The sequence below is a fragment of the Zingiber officinale genome, chromosome 3B, assembly GCF_018446385.1.
Source record: "Zingiber officinale cultivar Zhangliang chromosome 3B, Zo_v1.1, whole genome shotgun sequence".
Lineage (NCBI taxonomy): Eukaryota > Viridiplantae > Streptophyta > Magnoliopsida > Zingiberales > Zingiberaceae > Zingiber > Zingiber officinale.
Window position 1 is genome coordinate 131,479,314 of NC_055991.1, and position 11,831 is coordinate 131,491,144.

Sequence of the window (11,831 nt, forward strand, 5' to 3'; positions counted from 1 at the left end):
TATTATTTTCTTTGTCTCATTCGTAGTATTAATTATTTATTATAAATTTAAAAAATATATTTTAAAAAATTATTTATGTCTGAATAATTACCTAAGAAAATAAAAAATGAAAATTATAATTTTATATATATATATATATATATATTAGTTGAATGTAAAATTTTTAAAAAAAATAATCTATCCAATATAAATGAAATATTAAATTTAAATATAATAATTATCATATAAAAATATTAATAAATTAAATTATATGTTAATAAATAAATTATAAAGTGAAAACTAACAGTATCATCGGGCAGGAGAGAGGGCGATAGAAGTCGGGTAGGGGTGTAATCGAGTCGACCTGAGTTGAACCTTTGAATATTTGAGTTTAACTTGTTTATAATCGAGTCAAGCTTAAGTTTTATTTAACGAATATATTCATAACTTACGAAATTATTCAACCTTTTATCGAATTTAAAAGAGCTTAATAAATATAAATTATAAATTTAAATATTGATTAAAAACTTAATTATATATTTAGAGAAAATTAAAATATTCATATTAAAATTTATAATTTTATTCTAATAAATAAATTTAATATTGATACGGTGATGATGAAGGGCTCCATCCCGTTGCCACGGTGGATGTTAAAAGGGGTCAAAGTCAAGGTTGTCAATGCGTATAGCGCATTGGCCGGTCGGGCGAAGCATGCCCCGACCGGAGAGAAGGATCTGATCCACCGTCGCCCTCGACACGGGGAGCATTCAAACAACTGACGCTCAAGGCAAAACGATGTGCAGAAGCCAAGGCGAGCGGCTGCCCTCGCTCGGCCAAACAGCAAAGTCTGACATCGACAAAGTTCAACTTTAGTTGAGCGGCTATCCCGCTCGGCCTGACAGCAGAACTCGACAGTGACAGAATGGAACTTCGTTCAAACAGACAAGGAGTATTGAGGTTCCGGTCGGCCAAACGGGGCACCAGAGTGGCGAATAAACGGTCGAGCATCCAACCCACTCGGCCTGGTGGTACAGTACTTTGATATCCCTCAACATCCTTTTGGGAATTGATGCCATCGACACCGGGTATAGGTTGCCAGAAAATTGTACGGCGGAAGGTTCCACTGTCACTTCAGAGATATGTTCGTCCCGTTAAGGTACTGTGTCAGGGGCACTTTAGTGACAATTATTTTCAAGGAAAACTTTGAGATATGTGCTCGCATTGGGAAGCGTGCACGTGCGCTAACGAAGCTCTATATAAATAGGATCCAAGCATCAACGGAGGTATGCAATATTCGCTGTTTACGCTACAATAGTCTTCATGTTGCTCCGCTTCCCACTGCATCATCGGTGACTGACTTGAGCGTCGGAGGGCCAACGCCGGTGACTCCTTCCCTGGCTCGACATTGACGTAGTCTATGTTGCAAGTCCACGCGGAGTCCATAGGAGTTCAACGTGAGCGTCACATCCCTAGCTTTCTGTCTCTTCGACTTTCAGACAGGATCAATATATTTACCTATTTGTTGCATAAGTAGATGTAAAATTTATAAATACAATATCAAAATTATTATTTTTTTTATTTAAAAATTAATTTATGAACTTAACGAACATGTTTAAGAGCTAATGAGCCGAATATTATGAAACTTGAGTTGATTTATCTATCTTAACGAGTCTTATTAAACGAGGTCAAATAAATTTTATATCGAATTAAATTTTGAATAGCTCAAGGGTAAATTAATTCATTTAGACGGATTTCGTTTGGGTTTGCACGCCCTGATTGAGTTTGTCTGTCCTCCGTGTTGGCGATTGGATTAATCAACGACGGATGCATACCGATTTGGAAACGAGGACAACAAGTACCAGTTGATTGGTTCTTCCGAAGTCGGAGCACCTAAAGTCGTACCCAATCTCGCAGGGTTCTAGAATTTGTGGTGTAAATTGATATGAAAGGGATTATTGACTTTTTCTATTGACTTGATGAGCTTAAATTTAATTCGACGTCTTAATAAGAAAGGACCACACGATTCTAGTGAAAGATCTCTTATAATTTGAAACTAAGGGAGTTAGTCAAGTTTTTTTCAATTTTACTTTTGTTACGATGTCATTCAGATGTTTGCATGACTTCACGTACGTAAGTCAACCTTTTGTTTCGTCGTTATAAGTAAATGTTAATTAATTTGATAATATAATTTAATATATTTTCATTTTTCTTTTCTTCGCTTTGATTACAATCTAATATTATGATATGTTTCCGTCGACAATAATCTAAGGATTAGTTGATCATATTTCAAAAAAGAGATTTGAAGAGTGGTTGAGTTTTTAAAGACATAAAATTTATTTTTGTTTTAATTTCAGATGATTTTTTCCAAACTATTTTAAAGATCAGCCCTTAATTTCCTTTTAAAATAATGCTAAAAAAATCCATCTCTTTCATATTTTTATTTGTTAACAATGTGCAGGGTTGATTAGAGCCTTATCTAAATTATCCTCCTTTGTTGTTAAGATATTTCAGACTTCAAAGTAAGTTTTTTAATTATATGATATTTTTATTCATATGGCTATTTCTTATTCTTGATGACAGCACTTAAATTTATTTATTTATTTAAATATTCATATAATTTTTGTTTTGGGTTTTTCTAATTGAATTTGACTTTGGTTCTTTGGAACTAAAATACAACAATCACATCACTTAAATTGACATCTACTTTGAATGTATTCATATTCAACGAACTTAAATTTAAGAATAAAAAAACAAAAACAAAAACATCACACTAATTAGGGTCTAATTATTTGTAGACAATAGTCTAACTTGTTGGTTGGAATACGAATCCGTCTATTTCAAATGGCCTGAAAAGCCAAAGTTAGGATTGAAGAGTGTGGGAGTCCTTTTAGACTGCTCAAGGAACATATTTGTTTCAAACTTTGATTTATTAATTATAATTATATTAACTTTGTAACCTAATGATATATATCTATATCTATATATATATATATATACCATAATCAAATAATTAAAAAAAAATCCAAACAAGTATTAGTTGTTTTACAACTTATCTATGATTTTAAATTATTGTATTCATTTATCATGTAACCGGGGTTACAACGTAACTAATATTTGACATTTAGATTATCTTTTTATTTTATTTTATGGAGTCAAATGAATTTTCAAACTTTCGACATCGTTGACTTTTCCATTTATCAATTTTTTTTCCTTTTTCAGACATCATATTTATTTTGTTTTTCACAAGTGGACGCCTTAGCACCACGGGATGGTCGCCTAGGAAATCAGTAGATTTTGAAATGGCATTCCAATTCGTCAAAAGTTTAAACACTGTCCAACATGAAAATTGAACCATCACAACATCCACGTAGTTAGTAGTCGTTTTTGATTTACCTTATCCGTATTGATCCTGAGATGAATTGGCTAAAACGCTGGGGTGAACATATTAACCTTTTGTCAACATGTAAAATTAATTATTATCCTAAACTTTATATTTTTTATATAAAAATAAGTTATACCAAATTTTCTTTTAATTATCTAAATTTAGATTGATGTTACCATACTTCTCCAATTATATGAACCATTTAAAAATAAAATAATATATATTTTTTTTCAATCTAGTAATTGTCTCAGAAAATTTTAAATTAGGTATGTAGTAAAAAATAAATATCTAAATTTAATAAAAATAGATGATTTATTTTAAATTTTAAAAATATTAAAGAGAAATTAGTTCTGGATTTTTTTTTCATATCAATATTCTTATGAAAATTAGAGATAAGTAAACATTTGGTAAAATTAAATTAATCAAATTAAACTAACTGACTTTAGAAATTCACTTTGAGTAATCCAGTTTTCAATTTTTAATTTAAAAAAATTTATTTTTCGATTAATTGGGTTAAATTTCAATTTTAAATTTTATAATTCAATTAAACTGAATAAATTAAATAGGAATATTAATTTAATTATTTTTTTATTTAAAAATATAATTAATTAAACCAAATCATTTTTAAATTAAAATTGAATAAGTTTTAAAATTTTAATTAATTCAGTTAAAAATTGAATTAATCAAAATTTTATCAGTCCGATGAAGTTTTTTTTAAAAAAAAAAATCAATCAATTTAATTGATTAAAAAATTACTTTATTTAATTTTCGATGTCGATTCGATTTTGACCGTAGACTCAACCCTAAAATGGTAAAATGGTTGAAGTTTGGTAAACAAACATAGAAGTGACGTTACAAAAATATAGACACGTGAATAAATATTTGGTAATTTTAAATTCAGCATAAGAAAACAAATAATTTTGTATTTTTATGTTTTTTTGTTTCCGCGCAACAAGAGTCCACCGCAAGGCTGGAAGAATACGAGTGCTATCTGGACCATCATAATTCCAACGCAATCGATCCAGCAGGCCCAAGATGGACCGAATTCCATTCATAAACCGACCACCTACTTGATCCGCAAGGCAATCGCACGTGTTTGGAAACAAAAATCGTTCTGGCTCACCGTCGGGTTTTCTCTCCAAACCCAGGGAACCGTTTCTGCCCTCCTCCTCATGGCGGCGTCCGCCATGATTCTCGATCCGGCGAAGCCCTCCACCTCCGAGCCTCCGCGGAGCTTCCCTGCCTTCCGCACCGACACTCTCCTCTTCGCCGCTGCATCCGACGAAGACGGCGACCTCTACAGCCGCCTCAAGACTCTCCAGCGCCAGCTTGAGTTCATCGACATACAGGAGGAGTACGTTAAGGACGAGCTCAAGAACCTCAAGCGTGAACTCCTCCGCGCCCAGGAGGAGGTCAAGCGGATCCAGTCCGTTCCCCTTGTCATCGGCCAGTTCATGGAGATGGTCGATCAGAACAATGGCATCGTTGGATCCACCACCGGGTCGAATTACTATGTTCGTATCCTTAGCACCATCAACAGGGAGCTTCTCAAGCCCTCAGCTTCCGTTGCGCTCCACCGCCATTCGAATTCCCTCGTCGATGTGCTGCCCCCCGAGGCCGATTCGAGCATCTCTCTCCTTAGCCAGTCGGAGAAACCAGACGTAACCTATAACGTGAGTTTTTTTTTCTTCAAGCCCTAATGCTTTTGCTACTTTCGGAAAATCTATCTGTCGGTAATTTTCTGTTGATAACGACACATAACTTTAAGAATTAGGGTTCGCGAATCTCGTTTCTTGCGATCAGAATTACGGTAGTTCCTACTTTGATCGGATGAAACAATTTATCGTTTTTTTAATTATTTATTTTAGATTTTCCTGGCACTAAAATTGTTCATCGGGGAAAGTTGCCGGTTGCTTAGGCCATCTCTTCAGTGGGTTTGAAGTTTTGACGAATGTTAATTTCTTGGATGACAAGACTTATCCTTTTGTCATTCCTGTAGTGGGTATTCTTGTTACTTGTGAAAGGGTTTTCCTCTATGTTAGATATCATAGTTCAATGTTACATCATTCAGATGGATGATAATGACTGATGCCACTTTGTTATCTTTACAATGAATCTTTTTCTCTCGAAGGATGATTTCTTATTCAGATTGATTGAGTGGAATTGCCACCATTGCTTATGATGATATGTATCATGATTATCTGAAGGGAGTCAAGAATATCTTATCTAGAGCTTTTACGTGATATGATTATCCATCTGTTAATAACTCCTTTATTCTCAAGTAATTGGAATCAGTTATTCTTTAATCTTGTGAAATTCTTTCCTGTGTCAGGATGCAGAAATTTATTGCCAAGTGAATCTGTTTAATATGTTTTTGCTTCTTAACCATCATGGATGATCAAGGAGAATCTGACCTTTCCTTGGGTTATCTTTTCATTTGATGTTGTTTCAGTTAGTTTGGAACTCATAGGATAGAGAGGCTTATCTTCTTTTGTTCTAATTTAAGTTATTCATGGGGGAAAAAAAATTGTTTCCTCTGTTAGATGTCCTCGTAGTGTATACTTTTCAGAGACTTAGATGGACAATTGGACAGTGGAAGCAAACTGCAGAAGCATTTTCATAATATCCTGCAACAGTTATGCATGTTTCTATCGTTGATGGTCATTACCTTTTTCATATTGATACTGTGTATTTATTGTATTTATTTTTTTAATAAAAAGTTTGGAACCCTGAGCATCATATCAGAATCTTCCATTATTCTTATTCTTGATGATATCCTTATCAAGAAATTCAAGAGTATCCTTGGCGAATTCGTAAAGTCCATCTACGGTCAGACTTGGAATATCTTTCAGATGTCACCGTTTTGTTCTTGAATGACCAGAATACGTTAATAACAAAATTTTGAGCATTCTCTTCTACTTGATTCTGCTAAAATGGTGATTGCCACAATTTACAATGTTACAATAACTAAATATATTCTGAACGTTACAAACTGCACTACAGAATTTGCTTATAATTCCAGTCACTTCTCTTTTGTTGGTCATGCTTTTTTATGTTTTGATACTTTCATTTTTAAGCACTAATTTAGTCACTGAAATGCCCTAGATTAATATCAAGTAAGGTTCTTAGGAATGATTTTACAAAAGCTTAATTCATGACGTATGTGATAAGTAATGGATCATAATGTTTATACCTCCTATAAAACAACAAAATTTATTATTTAGGAAATGCTGAATGATTTCTTTTATTTGTTAACACTAACATTTCACTAAACATCGTCTGCTGTAATAAACCACACTTCAGAGAGAAACTTGTATTTGGATGTTGCCAATGAAAAGAAAACATTTTAATTGGCTATCTTTCATAGTATTTTTTAAGCTCCGGCATCAAATCATATGATGCCATTATCTCCTACTAATCAAATGAGCATTGATTTTTCTGTTCGTTTGATTTATTTTCTTGTAATTCTTGTGTGCACAGGATATTGGGGGCTGTGACATTCAGAAGCAGGAAATTCGAGAAGCCGTTGAGTTGCCATTGACACATCATGAATTGTATAAACAAATTGGCATAGATCCACCAAGAGGCGTGCTTCTCTATGGTCCACCTGGTACAGGCAAAACAATGCTTGCCAAGGCTGTGGCACACCATACAACTGCTGCTTTTATAAGAGTTGTTGGGTCCGAGTTTGTTCAGAAGTATTTGGGCGAGGTATTGTCTTATAAGATTTGTAATTTAAATCTTATTGTATTCTTCTGTTGATTTTCTTTCTTCTATTTTCACCCAAGCATTTATAGGAATTTCATGCAGGAAGTTAACTTATATAAAAGTTTTGTAATTCAGGAACAAGATCTTGTTGTACATAACTTTGTATTTTTTTTTTTCCTTTCATGCTAATGCTCACTGATTCTACTGGCTTCTGTCAATAGGCCACTAACCTAGTCATTAGGCATTAGCCTCTTTGCCAGCATCTCATGGGTTGGCACTGCAAAAATGCTTCATGTACTGAAAACTTACTCCTAATGTGTGGCTTATGAAATTCTTTGTTGTTTATTTGACCTTCAGTTTAAAACACTTGTTTCTATCGTCAAGCCTTGATGTGAAAAATGTTTGTTTTACGCACAATGATTATTGTCTATGGCTCTGACATTTCATCATATTGCTGTCATCTACTTGTTTAATGAAAATATCAGGATTCTTGATATTTTATTTTTATATTTTTTTTCTCCCACTCCTGCAAATATATATATATGCAAATTCATATTTTAAGACATTATTTGCCTCAGGGACCAAGGATGGTGCGGGATGTTTTTCGTCTTGCTAAAGAAAATGCACCAGCAATCATATTTATTGATGAGGTTGATGCTATTGCTACTGCACGCTTTGATGCACAAACTGGAGCTGACAGGGAAGTTCAGCGTATCCTCATGGAATTATTGAATCAGGTAAAGAAATTTAGAGGAATACGTGATGGAAGAATATTGGTTTTGTATCCTTGAATTTTGACTCAATTTCCTGTGAGCGAAACAAATGCTACAATTCAATTGTAGGAAAATGTGACACAGCAGGCAGCATGCCTCAGTGAACAATATGTGCCCTAAATTCTTTTAATACAGAAAGAATTATGGCTAATTGATTTTGTTTGTGCATCAGGTTGTGTGTCTTGATTAGGAAATCATTTGTCGCGATGGGCTTTATTTTTGGAAGATATGCGTCCCCAGGGCATAACCAAGTTGATTATTACATGGTAGATTTGTAAAATTGAGTGAGAGTCGAATCCCAGCAAAGACCGAGGAATTACCTTCCCATGTGATAACCAGTTTCAATTTATCCCTCCCAATGGTGTGGAGCAATTTCACCTTTTGCAGAATTGATTAGGAAATCATTATTAGGATAAATAATAGGATAAAGACAAGCAATTTGGAAGTTTGTGGGATCTTTGTGTCACTTAAACTATAAGGAAATTTTACAAGACTTATATAATCTTCCATACCTTATGTATTGCAGTATCAAATTATTCAAGTTAATTAAATGTGCAAGAATTAGTAATGTAGCAAATGAAATGTTTTTTGAATGTGTAACTCATTATATTTGAATGTGATTTGGAAATCATCACTATTTTTGACAATTACCAGCATTTTTATGATTCCAAACATAGATTAAAACCATAGAACTGGAATTTCAATTCCATATATTTCTGAACAAGCGAAGTTGTACCTATATTATCATGTGCATCTATGCTTCAGATTTCAGCCAATAGTTTCTGCGCCAAGCTTCTATTGCTCATGTGTCATTTAGTAATACATGTTGTTCTCATTGCTGTTGCAGATGGATGGGTTTGACCAAACAGTGAATGTTAAGGTTATAATGGCGACTAACCGAGCCGACACTTTAGACCCTGCTCTTATTCGTCCAGGTAGGCTTGATCGTAAGATTGAATTTCCTTTGCCCGACAGAAGACAGAAGAGACTAGTATTCCAAGTAAGTGCTGCTGACACTCATATTTCTCCACTCTTGAATATTACGTCTGCTAGAGAACAGTATGTAGGTGAAAGTTGAGGCTTAACAGATGGTTAAGTTAGATGGAAGACAGACACCTTTCGCTAATAAAAACAAAGTTGAGAAAGTGGCTTCAAACAGTTGATGAATTTGCACATTTCTTTCTCATAGTTTTTAAAGATTTCAGAGGAAAATATCTTTTAAGTTTCCAAGTAAAGCGGCTAAATATTGTTGATCAAGAATCTTATTTGGATGAAAAACTAAAATCTAAAATGTGCTAATTGAAATGCATGGTTTGATGTATAATTGATTTCCTTATTTTTGCTGCGGATATTTTCCATCAAAAGTTATTTTGCAAATTCCATATTATGATTGAACCAGGCACCTGCAATTTTGTCATTCTTTGATCAACATCGAGTATGATTTCTTCTCCCTTTTGGATCATCATATCGTTATAAATTTCAAAGTTGATGAGGTTTTCATTGATTCACTCTATATATATTAACAATATCATGGATGGTTCAATGCACTAAACTAATATTGTCAGACCATGTAGTAAGTTGGAATGATATAGGTTTTGAGTAGATGATGTCATCTGTGACAGCACTATCTGCTCTCAGCTTATTGCAGGAGGGTTGGAGAGCTTCATGGCCTTATATGACTTGAACAATAACTATATTTTGGGAGAGTAAAACCATGAGGATTCCATCATCAAGGTGTTCAATGTCTTGAGGATTGATGGGTTAGCTAATATGCAAAAATCAACTTCGATTTTACTGATTTTTGAACCAAGGGAACTTGTTCAACTCTAATAATTGTAGAGCTCAGCATTTGCTGATTCTTGACTTCCTAACACTGGCTCTCCTGTGAGAGTCATGCTCATTTATCTTTGTTTCCGGATTGCAAGAACCTGAATATAATGACACGCACAATGTCATTCCAGCTTGCCTACCAGGTTGTATCCGTGTGCAGTGAAAGATGATTCTTGTCATATGCTCCTAACTAAAGCCCTCACATGGTTTGTTATATATATTTTTTAATTTTTATTTTATTTCTTTTTAGGTTTGCACAGCAAAAATGAATCTCGGCGACGAAGTGGACTTAGAAGATTATGTCTCCCGGCCAGATAAAATCAGTGCAGCTGAGGTCTGCTTCTATTACAGTTTATTGGTTCATGAGCGCTTATCTCTCTTTTTATCATTGGTTTTACCCTCTCTCAGCATGCATGCCATCTTTATATTAGTTGGTAATGCTGATTTTTGTCTATCATTTTTTTCCGGTGTCTTAGCTTACCTAGTCACTACACATTCTATTCTTGTATTTACATGTGATTCTAATTTCTCAATGGGGATGCCTCCTGAAGTTGTCTTGTTTCTCTCCAACTATTAAAATTTGGAGATTGCTTAGCTATCTAGCAAGTGAATTTCCTTTTCATGATATTGGTTTGTAATTCTGTTGGTGCTTAAACAATTTGAAATCTTAAAAAAAATACCATTGTTGGCCTGCAGATTTCTGCTATTTGTCAAGAAGCAGGGATGCATGCAGTTAGAAAGAATCGATATGTAATTCTTCCCAAGGACTTTGAGAAAGGCTACAGGGCGAATGTGAAGAAGCCAGATACAGACTTTGACTTTTACAAATAAAGCGACGCAGTTACCTTGATGTAACCTTGAAGATGAGCTTGGTATTTGGTAATATTGTTCTCTTGTTTGCAAACTAGAATGGTGGAAATTTATCTCATCAACACGAAACTAATTAGTTCAGTCAATCTGTAAAATTTACTTTTACATGTACCCCAATTTGACGACATTTTAGTAACTGAACGTGAGTTTCTACTGCTAAACTGTCTATTAACGATTATATGAATCAAGTGTTGCTTCTCAGTTATCTGTTGAAAGTATATAATTCCGAGTGAAATCTGAAACTGTCATGGACATTTTTTTTTCTTTTTATAATGTGCATGCTGAATGTATCTTGTAACCTCACTTCTATACGCAAATTTTCGACCACTTGAACTACTGCCTTTTCTAGATATGAGGCTTTAATAAGCTAGGCATAGGCATTCCTCTCTGTGTATCTAAACTATTTTAAAAGTAATATGCCTCCCTGACTGCTCCTCCGTGACTGAGTGGTCGGGGCGTACTGAATACGGTGAGCATATCAACTACCTAGATATAAAAGTGAATTTGAATGTGTGTATATAACTTTAAATACTACTCTCTTTTCTATCTCATAGTAAATTCTAGAAAAAAGAATTTTAATTGCAAATGCGGTTTGTGGGCAAATAGCTCCTATACAGCTCAATGAATTCGATGGCCAGGTTGGTGCTCTCTAATAAGGTAATAAGCAGTCCAGCAAGAGAAAGGAGACAAGCAAATAACGCAGGATGAAGTGAATATCTGGGGGTGAGGGTGGTGTTGCCGGCTGGATCTCCGACAAAACGCGGTGAGAAGATCAATATGATGATGGAATAAGGATATATGGAAGAGGGGAAGCCCATGGGTTCCCTAGTAAAGGGAGATCAAATACTATACGAGGAAAAAATCGATTTGAATGGGAGAAAGAACAGAAAAAAAAAAACAAACAAAAAATGATCCAGGAGACTCAAATAGCAGCATCATGGGTTTGACCCGGACATCAAATATGCCTAGGAAGTTCTCTTTCCTCCTTCTAATTCTACCGAATTTTTTAATAAAAATAAATAAATTGAACAGATAAAATATCAATTAATTTAATTAAATTAATTTTTTTTAAAAATAATAGAAGATTTAATTAAAAATATTTTTTTAAATAATAATAGAATTATCAGATATTTACTGGTTCATTTTTTTAATTTTAATTTATTCAGTTTAACTGAATAAATAATTTTAAAATTAAAATTGAATTGAATTATTTGAAAAAAAAAATAGTTTTTTAGGAAAAAAATTAAAATATCGAATTAACTGGAGTGAATCTATTCAGTGGATTTGAT

The 11,831-nt window shown here is 33.8% G+C and overlaps 1 protein-coding gene across 1 annotated transcript; it reads left to right on the forward strand.

Moving 5' to 3' along the window:
* The first annotated feature begins 4,429 nt into the window (after positions 1-4,429).
* LOC121967788 (26S proteasome regulatory subunit 6B homolog) lies at positions 4,430-10,777 on the forward strand. The gene is made up of 6 exons (XM_042518238.1): positions 4,430-5,034; positions 6,842-7,072; positions 7,648-7,806; positions 8,690-8,842; positions 9,923-10,006; positions 10,369-10,777. The coding sequence occupies exons 1-6, from the start codon at positions 4,534-4,536 to the stop codon at positions 10,501-10,503; spliced, it is 1,263 nt and encodes a 420-aa protein (XP_042374172.1). The 5' UTR covers positions 4,430-4,533; the 3' UTR covers positions 10,504-10,777.
* The last annotated feature ends 1,054 nt before the right edge of the window (positions 10,778-11,831 follow it).

Coding starts and splice junctions, on each gene's coding strand:
- LOC121967788 (XM_042518238.1), top strand. CDS start 4,534: ATGGCGGCGTCCGCCATGATTCTCGATCCGGCGAAGCCCTCCACCTCC. Junction 5,035..6,841: donor AACCAGACGTAACCTATAAC/GTGAGTTTTTTT, acceptor TTGTGTGCACAG/GATATTGGGGGCTGTGACAT. Junction 7,807..8,689: donor TCATGGAATTATTGAATCAG/GTAAAGAAATTT, acceptor TTGCTGTTGCAG/ATGGATGGGTTTGACCAAAC.